The sequence below is a fragment of the Coregonus clupeaformis genome, unplaced genomic scaffold (assembly GCF_020615455.1).
Source record: "Coregonus clupeaformis isolate EN_2021a unplaced genomic scaffold, ASM2061545v1 scaf5392, whole genome shotgun sequence".
In the NCBI taxonomy this organism is placed as follows: Eukaryota; Metazoa; Chordata; class Actinopteri; order Salmoniformes; family Salmonidae; genus Coregonus; species Coregonus clupeaformis.
Genome location: NW_025538846.1, coordinates 28 through 16,241, shown reverse-complemented (window position 1 = coordinate 16,241; position 16,214 = coordinate 28). Strand labels below are relative to the sequence as shown.

The 16,214-nt window shown below is 41.3% G+C and overlaps 1 protein-coding gene and 1 non-coding gene across 2 annotated transcripts; both read left to right on the top strand.

Annotated features, from left to right (window-relative positions):
• The first annotated feature begins 2,657 nt into the window (after positions 1–2,657).
• LOC123490896 (cilia- and flagella-associated protein 251-like) lies at positions 2,658–15,861 on the top strand. Its single transcript, XM_045220737.1, has 3 exons — positions 2,658–3,479; positions 15,381–15,478; positions 15,614–15,861. The coding sequence occupies exons 1-3, from the start codon at positions 3,005–3,007 to the stop codon at positions 15,812–15,814; spliced, it is 774 nt and encodes a 257-aa protein (XP_045076672.1). The 5' UTR covers positions 2,658–3,004; the 3' UTR covers positions 15,815–15,861.
• On the top strand, positions 4,657–5,011 carry LOC121564246. The gene is made up of 2 exons (XR_006661094.1): positions 4,657–4,697; positions 4,833–5,011. It is a non-coding gene; the product is annotated as an uncharacterized LOC121564246 (transcript).
• Positions 15,862–16,214: the final 353 nt, after the last annotated feature.

The following is a 16,214-nucleotide window of genomic DNA, read 5'->3' as shown; positions in this document are numbered from 1 at the left end:
AACTAAGTGTTCATTTGTTTTTTAAATCTCAATGGTTTTATTAGGTCCTTAATATTTTGCTATAAGGTATAGGGAGGCGGGGCACGTAGCCCTTTCCAGCAGTCAAATGTCCAAATCGCTCTCTGGTGGCCTCAAGGGTGGAATGTTATTCATATTTTTCAGAATTTCATAATTCATAAAATCTTACGAATGTAACTCTGAAAATCGGGTATTTCTATGTTAAACAGTTTTGTTCTACAGTATTCCAGTGTTCTGTGATGTGTATGAAGTGTAATATCGGGACGCAAACTCAAAATGTAATACATTTCAACTCTATATCTGACATGGTACAGGTGTCTAATGTAATACATTTCAACTCTATATCTGACATGGTACAGGTGTCTAATGTAATACATTCCAACTCTATAGCTGACATGGTACAGGTGTCTAATGTAATACATTTCAACTCTATATCTGACATGGTACAGGTGTCTAATGTAATACATTTAAACTCTATATCTGACATAGTACAGGTGTCTTTTTTTTATTTTTTTAAGCCCATAACAATGTGTGTGAGGTGTGTTTCAAAGCAGATTTGTTTAAGACTACCAAGAATGTGTGACCCTGATTTAGCCCCACTGCAGTAAAAGGTTAACCCTAATGCAGTGTAGTGTTGCTAGGGCAACAACCAACACGTGCTTTGGGGTCCCGAGGACCGAATCTGGGAAACCCTTCCCTAATGGCTCCTGTAAGTCGCTCTGGATAAGAGCGTCTGCTGAATGACTAAAATGTAAATGTAAAGTGTTACACAGACTAATCTGAAAATCTCTACTATACCACGTCATACAGTATATCCTATATTATTACAACCAACTCCTTCCTGTCTGATTTCATGACATTTGGGTGAAATCTTGGCTTTCATTTTCTTTTCAAAATGATGAAGGGGACAGAATCAAAGACAGCGAAGGATCATTTGGATCTGGATTAAACAATCTAAAACACTGACCTCAGGTTATTGAGGGATCTTTAGTTTGGATTAAACCTCAGAGGAAGACAGTTTTACCACGTGGAGGGTTCATTCAGGGTCGTGTTTATTAAGTGCACAACATAGCAAAATGTTTCACAGCTCAAAATGAAAAAATATGTAAACATTTATATGATCCTGGTCTCTGTTTAACTAGATACGCTGTTTGTCTTTGGCAGACTCTCACTCTCACATCGGTAAGAGTCCTTCAGGGGAACCAGAGATGCCCAAACCAGCGAGACCACACCAGTGTTCCCACTGTGGAAAGAGTTTTAAGTGGGTATGTTACCTGAAAGAGCATGAAAGAATACCCACTGGAGAAAAGCCATTCCAATGCTCACAGTGTGGAAATGGTTTTACCTTGGAAGGGAGCCTGAAAACACATGAGAGGACACACACAGGAGAAAAAACATTCCAATGCTCTCAGTGTGGAAAAGGTTTTACCCGGGTAGTGAACCTGCAAACGCATTTGAGAACGCACACAGGGGAGAAGCCCTACCACTGCTCAGATTGTGGAAAGAGATTTACCCAGCTAGGGAACCTGAAATCACATGAGAGAACACATTCTTTAGAGAGACCTTTTCAGTGCTCACAGGGTGGAAAGAGATTTATCAAGTCATCAAATCTGAAAGACCATAAGAGAATACACACAGGAGAAAAAACATTCCAATGCTCTCAGTGTGGAAAGGGTTTTACCTGGGTAGGGAACCTGAAAACGCATTTGAGAACACACACAGGGGAGAAGCCTTTCCAATGCTCTCAGTGTGGAAAGAGATTTATTCAGTCATCGCATCTGAAAGATCATAAGAGAATACACACTGGAGAACGACCATTCCAATGTTCACAGTGTGGAAAGGGTTTTACCTTGGTAGGGAGCCTAAAATCACATGAGAGGACACACTCAGGAGAGAAGCTTTTCCAATGCTCCCAGTGTGTAAAGTGTTTTACCCGGTTAGGGACTCTGAAAATACATCAGAGAATACACTTTGGAGTGAAGCTTTACCACTGCTCCCACTGTGGATTTAAATTGACCTGGTCAAGGCAACTAAAAGAGCATGAAAGAATCCACACCTAAGAGAAACGTTATCAATGCTCCCAGTGTGGAAAGATATTTACCCAGTTAGGGAAAGACCATGTGGTAACACACACATGGAAGATGCCTTACCACTGCTCCCAGTGTGGAAAGAGGTATATCAATAATAATAATATAAGCCAATTAGCAGACGCTTTTATCCAAAGCCACTTACAGTCATGCATGCATACATTGTACATATGGATGGTCCCGGGAATCAAACCCACTACCCTGGCGTTACAAGCGCCAGTATGAAAAATGTATGGACTCACCGAATCTGGGAAACCCTGCCCTAATGGCTCCTGTAAGTCGCCCTGGATAAGAGCGTCTGCTAAATGACTAAATTGTAAACATTTAAATAAATCTGAATAGAAGAAAATTGTATAAGGAAGCTAACTTGAAGAGACTGTCTATCCATGAAAACCGGATGTTTCCGGTTTCCTCCGATAAGAAGTGAGGAAAATCCTTACTTTGAAATGATTTGTTATGACGTTGTTTGACATAATCTTTTTTGTTAAACTGCGTTACCCAATTCAGTCAGCAGATGGCGATGTGAGTCATTCAGGTGCTTCTTGCGTGACGTATAATCTAGTGGACGGGATGCTAAGAACAGCAACACGGCTACTTATCCACCTCGATAGCTTGCTAGTCAACATGAAAATGAAACATTGAAGCTCATTCTTGTGTATATTAGTCTCAGCGTTTTAAACACAATTATGTTTACGTTTCAACTTCTTAACTTTAACGTCATTTGCTAGATGTTAAATGTGTTAGCTTGTTAAGATTGATATTGAGCCCGGCACTAGGCTAGTCGTTAATGCTAACCAGCTAATGCTAGCTAGCTAACATCCCCAACCACGAGCTCACTAAGCTACTCTCCTCCTGCTAAAGAAGAGGAGGTCTGCTGGACGGAGAAAGAAGCTCTGGGGATGAACATTGTCGTAAAAGAGGAGGATATTACAGTGAAAGGAGAAGAAGAAGCTTTCAGATTGAAAAAGGAGGAAGAGGAGGCTATCACATTGAAAGAAGAAGTGGAGCATTTTGGAGTGGAAGAGGGAATAACGGCTGGAACACTGGAAGAGGAGGTAGAAGCTTTCATAATGAAAGAAGAGGAGGAGGATATCACATTGAAAGAAGAGAAGGATGTTATAGTGAAAGAAGAGAAAGATCTGTTTGGAGTGAAAGAGGAAGAGAAGATAGAGGCTGTCACAGTGGAAGAAGAGGAGTTAGATGCTTTCAGAATAAAAAAGGAGGAAGAGGAGGCTGTTATTGTGAAAGAAGAAGAGGATGTTACAGTGAAAGACGAACCTTTTTGGGAGGAAGAGGAGGCTATCTCAATAAAAGAGAAGGTTGAAGACGTTCTGGGAGTGAAAGAGGAGGAGACAGAATATCTGATTAACACCAGTGAGTAACTGTCTAAAAAAAGTTCTGCACTCGAATAGGTTGTTCAGTACTGTATGGATTGTTAAAGGGGCAATCTGTGATTGGTGCATGCATTTTTTGACTTTTAAATGATTGATACTTTATACTCCATTTACATCGAAAATCATTTTGTGAAGTCAGCGGGTAAATATCTTTCCACACTGGGAGCTGTCTCCCAAGCTGGTCTCACTTGCTCAGAGGAAGAGATAATTGATCATTTTTCTGGATATCCAGAAAATGTGACACGTGACTACCTATGCAAATGTTGGGGTCTGAAACCTGACAGTTCAAGTCAGGTCCGCTGAGAGAATGGAAACAGACAGCAGACAGATGGGGCTTTCTGGCGCTATGAGGCACGGGACCCTATGAAATTCACGGAGCGCTTTGTACACAAAATGTAACTGGGATCCAGAACTTCACATCTAAGAGTTTAAAAGCAGAGGAGAAGTCCACATAAGAGAGAGTTGTAGCCAATGATTCTTGATGAATATAACTTCTAAATGCCCAACAACTTTAGTTCAACGGTCATCAACCCCATTCAACCCCATCAGAACATGTTTAACTCTATGGAGTGGGATAGAGGAGTTAGTGAGCTGATTTTGGTCAATTCTGAATTCAACTCAGGATAACCGTTGAAGGTTGCTTACCTGTTAGCCTTGTACGTTTCTATGGCAACAAATCCTTCAGCTCCAAACCTGCTGACTCCACTTTATCCTGAATCAAGTGTCTGAGCTGCGAGTTGAGGACCAATCAAATCGTGGGCCTCTGTAGCTCAATTGGTAGAGCACGGCGCTTGTAACGCCCAGGGTAGTGGGTTCGATCCCCGGGACCACCCATACGTAAAAATTTATGCACACATGACTGTAAGTCGCTTTGGATAAAAGCGTCTGCTAAATGGCATATTATTATTAAATTATTATTAGGCGATTCCTCGACAGCCCAAAAACAACATAGAAACTTCATTTGGAGGAAGGATGTTTGACATGCTTTTTACATTTTACAATATCTATATTTTTTATCAGGATGAAACTAGACATTTTAGGCCCTTTTTAGACCCTGAGGTCACATGTTTACCATCTGTTTGATGTTCTCGTTCATACAGGAGAGAGACGTGACTATCGTGGATCCTCTGGGGAGCCTCAACAACATCCTGATGCTGACGAGGCAGAGAAGAGTCTCTCCAGATCAGAACACCAGATGGTACAGCTTGGTCTGGTCTAGCATACAGCTTGCTCTATCGGGGTCTGGGCTGGGTTTCTGTAAAGCACTTTATGACAACAGTGACATTAGCATCCATAATGATATGTGTCTGTGTCCCCTCTATATGGTTACCAGGACAACGCTAGCCCTTCCGCCCTCCCAGAGTCCCCGTGTCGTACCTCTCCCAGTAGCACCTTACTGCTGGGTCTGAAGAGGTTGTCTGTGCGGCTGGTGGACTGCAGGAAAACAACGGGGCTGAGTGGAACTGTGAGAGGAGGAGAAGAGAAGAAAGGAGCAGATTTGACTCATCAAAGTAAGTGCTGTAGTTTAGTTTGAACAAATAAAATAGATCTGCCCACTGGTATCTGTTACCAGGACAACCAGCAGAGTTCTGTTAGTTGACATGAAGATAGACTGGTATCTGTTACCAGGACAACCAGCAGAGTTCTGTTAGTTGACATGAAGATACACTGGTATCTGTTACCAGGACAACCAGCAGAGTTCTGTTAGTTGACATGAAGATAGACTGGTGGATATGGATGTTATGAATATCATAACACTGAAAAAGGATTCTGCCAATGAAAAGAGAGAAACCAATAGACTATATAAAACCTTGATGAAAGTTAGATTTAGAGAGAAAGTTTCAAGATGATCCAATATAAGGTGCATGTTTTACAAAAACATTTCCTAAAAACATTATGGATGTTACATTGCCTGTCCCAGTCACCCCCCTAACTTTACAATACTGTAGAAGAGGTAAACCAAACTCAAGACACTTCAATATGGTCTGTATTGCTTCATTAACATCTGATCTACAGAATTGGTTCAAAATTGTAAATATATATATTTTTTAAACAAGCTCCGTAAGCCTTTTCTAAAAGCCATGAAATATGATTGAATGAAAAGCATTTTCTGTGACACTTGGCCTCCGTCTCTGTACCGATTGACCATAAAACAAAGACAAATATGATGATATCATAGTGAATTCATGACATCTGAATGAACAAGCCTTTTCATACTTTATAATATAGCTAGGTCTGAATACTTCGGGAAAGTATTCAGACCCCTTGACTTTTCCATATTTTGTTACTTTACAGCCTGATTCTAAAATTGATAAAAATGATTTTTTCCCTCGTCAATCTACACACAATACCCCTTAAATGACAAAGCGAAAACATTTTTTTATTTTTTATGTTTGCAAATGTATTAAAAATAAAAAACAGATACCTTATTTACATAAGTATTCAGACCCTTTGCAATGTTTCCATTGATCATCCTTGAGATGTTCCTACAACTTACCTGTGGTAAATTCAATTGATTGGACATGATTTGGAAAGGCACACACCTGTATATATATAAGGTCCCAGAGTTGACAGTGCATGTCGGAGCAAAAACCAAGCCATGAGGTCGAAGGAATTGTCCGTAGAGCTCAGAGACAGGATTGTGTCACGGCACAGATCTGGGGAAGTGTACCAAAACATTTCTGCATCAGTGAAGGTCCCCAAGAACACAGTGGCCAACATCCTTCTTAAAAGGAAGACCTTTGGAACCACCAAGACTCTTCCTAGAGCTGGCCGCCCGGCCAAACTGAACAATCAGGGGAGAAGGGCCTTGGTCTGGGAGGTGAACAAGAACCCGATGATCACTCTGACAGAGCTCCAGAGTTCCTCTGTGGAGATGGGAGAACATTCCAGAAGGACAACCATCTCTGTAGCACTCAGGCTGTAAAGTAACAAAATATGGAAAAAGTCAAGGGGTCTGAATACTGCAAAAATCTCTGAAGCTGGAGACTCTTATCTCCCTCACTAACTTTAAGCATCAGTTGTCAGAGCAGCTTACCGATCATTGCACCTGTACACAGCCCATCTGTAATTAGCCCACCCAACTACCTCATCCCCATATTGTTCTTTATTTTGCTCATTTGCACCCCAGTATCTCTATTTGCACATCATCTTCTGCACATCTATCATTCCAGTGTTAATACTAATTGTAATTATTTTCCACTATGGCCTATTTATTACCTTACCTCCATAACTTGCTACATTTGCACACACTGTATATATATTCTTCTATTGCGTTATGGACTGTACATTTTACCCCATATGTAACTCTGTGTTGTTGTTTTTATCGCACTGCTTTGCTTTATCTCGGCCAGGTCGCAGTTGTAAATGAGAACTTGTTCTCAACTGGCCTACCTGGTTAAATAAAGGTGAAATAAAAAATAAATAAAAACTCCATCAATCAGGCCTTTATGGTAGAGTGGCTCGACGGAATCCACTCCTCAGTAAGAAGCACATGACAGCCCGCTTGGAGTTTGCTAAAAGGCCCCTAAAGGATTCTCAGACCATGAGAAACAAGTTTCTCTGGTCTGATGAAACCAAGTTTGAACTCTGCCTGAATGCCAAGCATCACGTCTGGAGGAAACCTGGCGTCCTCCTTAAGGTGAAGCATGGTGGTAGCGGCATCAAGCTGTGGGGATGTATTTCAGGGACTTGGAGACTATTCAGGATCGAGGGAAAGATTAACCGAGAAAAGTACAGTGAGATCCTTGATGAAAACCTGCTCCAGAGCGCTCTGCACCTCACTGGGGCAAAGGTTCACCTTCCAACAGGACAACGACCTTAAGCACACAGCCAAGATAACGCAGGAGTGGCTTCGGGACAAGTCTCTGAATGTCCATGAAGGTTCACCTTGAGAGGATCTGCAGAGAAGAATGGGAGAAACTCCCCAAATACAGGTGTGCCAAGCTTGTAGCATCATACCCAAGAAGACTCTAGGCTGTAATCGCTGCCAAAGGTGCTTCAAGAAAGTACTGAGTAAAGGGTCTGAATACTTATGTAAATGTGACATCAGTCATACAAACCTGTTTTTGCTTTGACATTATGGGGTATTGTGTGTAGATTGATGAGGGGAAAAAACAATCTAATCAATTTTAGAATAAGGCTGTAACGTAACAAAATGTGTAAAAAGTCAAGGAGTCTGAATTCTTTCCGAATGCACATTACCAGTCAAAAGTTTGGACACACCTACTCATTCAAGGGTTTTTCTTTATTTTTACTATTTTCTACATTGTAGAATAATAGTGAAGACATCAAAACTATGAAATAACACATATGGAATCATGTAGTAACCTAAAAAGTGTTAAACAAATCAAAATATGTTGTATTTTAGATTCTTTAAAGGAGCCACCCTTTGCCTTCATGACAGCTTTGCACACTCTTGGCATTCTCTCAACCAGCTTCATGAGGTAGTCACCTGGAATGCTTCTCCAACAGTGTTGAAGGAGTTCCCACATATGCTGAGCACTTGTTGGCTGCTTTTCCTTTACTCTGCGGTCCAAATCATCCCAAACCATCTCAATTGGGTTGAGGTGTAGTAGCAAATGTTGTCCTTATACTGATCAAAGAACCAAAGTATTTCAGAGTTTTTGTAGAATTAAGATAGACTTTATTACAATAGCCGAGGTGGTTTGCAAAGCATCCTTCTTCTACCTCTCAGCTTCTCAGTTTATATAGTCATCTCACATATCTTTTAGCCTAACCCCTCTTTCCTGGGTTCCCCCACCACTGTCTCCAGCTTCCACCCCTTGACCACTCCGCCCACCTCCCCAGTTTATGATAGTGGCGAAATCTGACTTCTCCTATTCAGTTTGGAAACAATGGTGGTACACTCAATAAAGACCTGTCATGAAAAATTTATAATGTTCAGTTTGAACTCTGTTCAACCCCGGCTCACCCTGGCTCGACCTGAAGATTGACTGTTGGACATGTCAGGTTCACAATCAATCTCTCAAACATACCCAAGCCCAACTCCTCGCTCTCCTCCCGTCATGCTGTAATTAATCAAGAAGCCGCCCCAGGAGAGACAAAGGGTTTAGGCTGAACTCTGTTCAACCCTGGCTCCGTTTTCAGGACTTTGTCTAAGGAGAGAGGCAAAATGCAACAGTCTGGTTTCAGTCACTGATAAGGTAGGACAGCCCTGGATTAGGTAAGAGCGAGGAATTCGACCTGAGGTCAGATCCCCATTTCACACACACACAAACTCAGTGAGAGAGCAACCAATTAAGTTCTTGCCTAGCAACAGAGATGTACCCATGTTTAACCCTAGCTCCGTGTTTGTCATGTTGTGATTCACTTTGTTTATCTTACTGAAAAATCCTCATCAGAGATCGGTTGATTGTGGAGGCCAGGTCATCTAATCCAGCACTCCATCACTCTGCTTCTTGGTCAAATAGCCCTTTACACAGCCTGGAGGTGTGTTTTGGGTCATTGTCCTGTTGAAAAACAAATGATAGTCCCACTAAGCCCAAACCAGATGGGATGGCGTATCGCTGCAGAATGCTGTGGTAGCCATGCTGGTTAAGTGTGCCTTGAATTCTAAATAAATCACTGACAATGTCACCAGCAAAGCACCATCACACCTTCTCCTCCATGCTTCACGGGGGGAACCACACATGCAGAGATCATCCGCTCACCTACTCTGCGTCTCACAAAGAAACGGTGTTTGGAACCAAAGATCTCGCATTTGGACTCATCAGACCAAAGGACACATTTCCACCGGTCCATTGCTCGTGTTTCTTGGCCCAAGCAAGTCTCTTCTTATTATTGGTGTCCTTTAGTAGTGGTTTCTTTGCAGCAAATCGACCATGAAGGCCTGATTCACGCAGTCTCCTCTTAAAAGTTGATATTAAGACCTGTCTGTTACTTGAACTCTGTGAAGCATTTATTTGGGCTGCAATCTGAGGTGCAGTTAATTGCCGATTTCTGAGGCTGGTAACTCTAATTAACTTATCCTCTGCAGCAGAGGTAACTCGGGGTCTTCCTTTCCTGTGGCGGTCCTCATGAGAGCCAGTTTCACCATAGCGCTTGATGGTTTTTGCGACTGCACTTGAAAAAACGTTAAAAGTTCTTCACATTTTCCGGATTGACTGACCATGTCTTAAAGTAATGATGGACTGTCGTTTCTCTTTGCTTATTTGAGCTTGTCAAGGACTTGGTATTTTACCAAATAGGGCTATCTTCTGAAATATCATGACATTAGTCAAAATGTAAAAAATGTGTGAATGTCTAATTCAGAAAAATTGCCATTTAAACATTGTGTCGAACCCTTTCGACAACGGGGAGATGTTTCTGATGTGCTTTGTGTCTGTCTCCAATGTAAAAAAATTACAGTTTAGGGCTTCCACACAAAATTACTTCTTTACTTATTTTAGGTTGAAGGAAATGTGTAGGTCTCATTCTGTATCATACAGCTATGAAGGTTATACATTTACAACCACCTGCACGATAGGAATCTAAACATATTATCAGTAAAATCACATGAAGATTTTTTAAAATGATGAAATGTTTGAAAACTGGTCTCAGGTTATTGAAGAATCTGATTTGGATTAAACCTCACAGCAAGGCAGTTTTATCATGTGGAGGTTTCATTCAAGTCTCTCTTTAAATAAACACTGTCTTTGGCAGGAGAAAAACCAAAGTCGGAGGAACCAGAGACGTCCAAACCAGCAAGACGACACCTCTGCTCCCAGATTGGAAAGAGTTTTATCCAGTTAGGATGTCTGAAAAGACATGAGAGGGCACACACAGGAGCGAAGCCACACCATTGCACCCAGTGTGGAAAGAGTTTTATCCAGTTAAGGCAACTGAAAGAACACATGAGAACGCACACAGGGGAGAAGCCTTTCCATTGCTCCCACTGTGGAAAGAGTTTTAGCCATTTAGGAAGCCTGAAAGGTCATGAGCGAATCCACACAGGGGAGAAGCCTTACCACTGCTTGCAGTGTGGAAATAGTTTTAGCCATTTAGGAAGCCTGAAAGATCATGAGCGAATCCACACAGGGGTGAAGCCTTACCACTGCTTGCAGTGTGGAAATAGTTTTAGCCATTTAGGAAGCCTGAAAGGTCATGAGCGAATCCACACAGGGGAGAAGCCTTACCACTGCTCCCATTGTGGAAAGAGTTTTAACAGGTTAGGCAACCTGAAAAGTCATGAGAGGGCACACACAGGGGAGAAGTCTTACCACTGCTCCCACTGTGGAAAGAGTTTTAGCCATTTAGGAAGCCTGAAAGTTCATGAGCGAATCCACACAGGGGAGAAGCCTTACCACTGCTCGCAGTGTGGAAATAGTTTTAGCCATTTAGTAAGCCTGAAAGATCATGAGCGAATCCACACAGGGGAGAAGCCTCACTGCTCCCAGTGTGGAAAGCGTTTCATCCGGTTATGGAACCTGAAAGAACACATGAGAACGCACACAGGGGAGAAGCCTTACAAATGTTCAGACTGTGGGAAGACATATTCCTCATCACGGTCACTTAAAAGTCATGTGAGAATCCACACAGGAGAGAATAATAACTAAACTTAGTGTGTAAATTGATATTTCACATCACATTGACTTAATTACTTCTAGTGTTGAAATTGACATTTCACATCAAATTGACTTAAATTACTTCTCCTAGTATCTAAATTGATATTTTACATCACATGACTTAAAGTTAATAAGTTAATCAGAGAACGTACACACTGCTCCCATTGTCTTATATTGTTGACTGAGAATGTGTTTACTTGTTTACACCATATGAAATGTAATTATACAAAGTATACTCAAAAATATTTGTATGTTTTTATTAGAAAACATGAATTGAATATGGAGTGTGTCAGTTTGAATATAGAGTAGATCAGATTCCATGTGTTTAAATTGTCCTTTTTTAAACGCTGACTATGACTACTAGCTGTTTACGGTGTTCGGTCCAGTCCAGGTCCAAGGTTGACCTCATATTTTTTTACAATTTCAGAGACGGATGTTGGAGGTAGGGGGTAAAGGAGGAGTTAAACATATTTATTTACAATGGAAATGAGATTGGTATACAGTGCATTCGGAAAGTATTCAGACTCCTTGACTTTTTCCACATTTTGTTACGTTACAGCCTTATTCTGAAATGGATTCAATAGTTTTTCCCCTCATCAATCTACACACAATAATGACGAAGCAAAAAACAGGTTTTTAGAACTTTTTGCAAATGTCTTAAATTAAAAACTGAAATATCACATTTACATAAGTATTCAGACCCTTTACTCAGTACTTTGTTGAAGAACCTTTGGCAACGATTACAGCCTTGAATCTTCTTGGTTATGACGCTACAAGCTTGGCACACCTGTATTTGGGGAGTTTCTCCCATTCTTCTCTGCAGATCCTCTCGAACTCTGTCAGGTTGGATGGGGAGCGTCACTGCACAGTTATTTTCAGGTCTCTCCAGAGATATTTGATCGGGTTCAAGTCCGGGCTCTGGCTATGCCACTCAAGGACATTCAGAGACTTGTCCCGAAGGCACTCCTGCGTTGTCTTGGCTGTGTGCTTAGGGTCGTTGTCCTGTTGGAAGGTGAACCTTCGCCCCAGTCAGAGGTCCTGAGAGCTCTGGAGCAGGTTTTCATCAAGGATCTCTCTGTACTTTGCTCTGTTCATCTTTCCCTCGATCCTGACTAGTCTCCCAGTCCCTGCTGCTGAAATATACCTCTAGTAAGAGTCTTGGTGCTTACAAACTTATTCCATTTAAGAATGATGGAGGCCATTGTGTTCTTGGGGACCCAGGTCTGTGCCTCGACACAATCCTGTCTCAGAGCTCTACGGACAATTCCTTCGACCTCATGGCTTGGTTTTTGCTCTGACATGCACTGTCAACTGTGGGACCTTATATAGACAGGTGTGTGCCTTTCCAAATCATGTCCAATCAATTGAATTGTGTATATATATTTTTTTTTTTTTATGAATTAGCAAAAATTCATAACCTGTTTTCGCTTTGTCATTATGGGGTATTGTGTGTAGATTAATGAGTATTTATATTTATTTAATACATTTTAGAATAAGGCTGTAATGTATCAAAATGTAACAAAATGTGGAAAAAGTCAAGGGGTCTGATTAGTTTCCGAATGCTCTGTTGGTCATCATTCTCGCCACCGCCAGAGAGAAGACAGGGAAGAAACCACCATTTACCTCTAGGCTGCTATATACTCTCAAAAAATACATTTATGTTTGTTTTTAAAAATCTCAAGTCATGAATTTAATATGGAGTGTGTCAGTTTGCTCTGTGAATTGTTTTAAAGAACTTCTCAGTGATATGATTGGAGATCATCTGCAAAGGATATAACAACCGGAGGAGTACATTTCATTTAATTACCACATTATTTCTAACCAATAAAGTGTCAATGATGATCACCTAATCAGATCATCCTTAATCTACTGACTACTACTCTTTCTACTGTATGGGCTGCATGATTTATGTAAGATGACATTCAACAGTTGCCTGGAGAGGCGCCCTGGACATGGACAACATAAATATTTGTGTGCCTCTTGCCCAGGGCTGTGCACAGACTCTAACAAAAAAAAGGGCACCCCCCCAATTTTTTTTATCCCGCAACAGAAATCAGCACAATTTGGAAAACTATTTTGAATTGGAATAAATGCTGCCCTTAGTAACAATAACCAACACAATTGCAGTCATTTACATTTACATTTTAGTCATTTAGCAGACGCTCTTATCCAGAGCGACTTACATGAGCAATTAGGGTTAAGTGCCTTGCTTAAGGGCACATCGACAGATTTTTCACCTAGTCGGCTCGGGGATTAGAACCAGAGACCTTTCGGTTACTGGCACAACGCTCTTACCCACTAAGCTACCTGCCGCAGTCAAAATAGTATATTGTATGAAATACCATAGCTTACCCTGACTATATCCAACCCAACTCCATTTGTTGCCACTATCATGTATCCTACCATGACTATATCCAACCCAGCTCCATGTGTTGCCACTATCATGTATCCTACCATGACTATATCCAACCCAACTCCATGTGTTGACACTATCATGTATCCTACCATGACTATATCCAACCCAACTCCATGTGTTGCCACTATCATGTATCCTACCATGACTATATCCAACCCAACTCCATGTGTTGCCACTATCATGTATCCTACCATGACTATATCCAACCCAGCTCCATGTGTTGCCACTATCATGTATCCTACCATGACTATATCCAACCCAGCTCCATGTGTTGCCACTATCATGTATCCTACCTGGCTGAAGCTTTGATCCAGTGGAAGAAGTATTGAGGGGCAGGGAGGTTAAAGGTCACTGCAGGGATACAGCTGTTACTCTACACTATCCCTAGATAATCCAGTAATGAGAGAAAATGGATAGAATATTTAGGGCCTTCTCAAATCTGTTAAATTTTGTACCTAATTACGTTGTTTTCTTTTAACGTTTTCTCTGTGTAGTTTTTCCAGGTTTCTGATTTGTACCTGTTTTTCTGTTTTTCGCTCTCAAAATCACACTGTTAATAGAAAAACAACAACATTCTAAGTCCACAACAATACTTAAACCACATCAGGAGACCACTTTTGACATTTTCATTTTTGGGTGTAGATACCCATTAATTCAAGTGGCACCAGCAAGAGCCTTGCTTGGTTAGCGGTGTCTCTGTAGCACACGTGATTGCAGAGTTTGCTGAACAAATCACAACTGGATTGATGCAAATAATCATGATATCATTCTGCCAGGTAGGCATGGACTACTTTGTAGTTAACATTTAATTGACAAGGTTTTTGGGAAAGCTTTTCCATTAACCGAAAGATGGTTGTCATTAGCATCATCGCTAACAGCTACACAGCTTGGAATAAGACACCCTCGTCAATCTGTCGCCTAATCCTGCCTAATGGGCAGGTCAGCCCTGGAGGAAAGTATTGGCTGTAAGAAGTAACTGCCCTGGAGGAAATTAAACATAACATATGGTTGTTTTTAAATTACTTCTCATGACATTGCTAGATTTCTTTTCTCCAATCTGCGTTACCCACTCCAGTCAGCAGATGGCGATGTGAGACTTTCAGGTGATGCTTCTTGCGTGACGTATAATCTAGTGGACGGGACGGGAGGCTTCTTCAACAGCGACAAAAGGCTGCTGATTCAACCAGGCGGTAGTTTGCTAGCGAACATAAAGTCGAAACATTGAAGGTCTTTAGACCAATCTTGTTTATTTAATCTTAGTGTTTAGAACATAATTATGTTTACGTGTCTACTAGTTCATTTAAACGTAATTTGCTTGTTAAATTATCAAATGTGTTAAATTGCTACTGCACTAGGTTAATCGCCCGGAGCTTGAGCTCACTAAACTAGACGGAGAAAGAAGCTCTGGTGAAAGGAGAGGAAGAAGCTTTCAGAATGAAAAAGGAGGAAGAGGAGGCTATCACATTGAAAGAAGAAGAGGATGATATTACAGTGAAAGAGGAAGATGGAAAAGAGGTTGTCAGAGTGGAAGAGGAGGAGGTAAAAGCTTTCAGAATCAAAAAGGAGGAAGATGCCATAACATTGAAAGAAGAGAATGTAGTGAAAGAAGAGGAAGAACCTTTTGGAGTAAAAGAGGAAGAGGAGGCTATCTCAATAAAAGAGAAGCAGGAAGACGTTTTGGGAGTGAAAAAGGAGGAGGAGGAGACTGAAGATCCGATTAACACCAGTGAGTACTGTCTTTAAAACTAGACCCTTTTACATTTGCATCAAACAATATTTTATAAAAGCACAATGAAAGTGGCAATTTAAAGCCATGTTTAGACATATTAATGCCTCTTGTAAGACTATGATTGTAATAGATCATAAGTTTACCATCTGTTTGATGTTCTCGTTCACACAGGAGAGAGACATGACTATCATGGATCCTCTAGGGAGCCTCAACAACATCCTGATGCTGACGAGGCAGAGAAGAGTCTCTCCAGATCAGAACACCAGATGGTACAGCTTGGTCTGGTCTAGCATACAGCTTGCTCTATCAGGGGCTGGGCTGGGTTTCTGTAAAGCACCTCATGACAACAGTGACTTCAGCATCCATAATGATATGTGTCTGTGTCCCCTCTATATTGTTACCAGGACAACGCTAGCCCTTCCGCCCTCCCAGAGTCCCCGTGTCGTACCTCTCCCAGTAGCACCTTACTGCTGGGTCTGAAGAGGTTGTCTGCGCGGCTGGTGGACTGCAGGAAAACAACGGGGCTGAGTGGAACTGTGAGAGGAGGAGAAGAGAAGAAAGGAGCAGATTTGACTCATCAAAGTAAGTGCTGTAGTTTAGTTTGAACAAATAAAATAGATCTGCCCACTGGTATTTGTTACCAGGACAACCAGCAGAGTTCTGTTAGTTGACATGAAGATAGACTGGTATATTTCCACCACAGTAGACAGTTCTGTTAGTTGACATGAAGATAGACTGGTATATTTCCACCACAGTAGACAGTTCTGTTAGTTGACATGAAGATAGACTGGTGGATATGGATGTTATGAATATCATAACACTGAAAAAGGATTCTGCCAATGAAAAGAGAGAAACCAATAGACTATATAAAACCTTCAAGAGTCTTATGGCTTAGAGGTAGAAGCTGTTAAGACGCCTTTTTTACCTAGACTTTTACCTAGACCTAGACCGCTTGCCGTGCGGCAGCAGAGAGAACAGTGTATGACTTGGGTGGCTGGAGTCCTT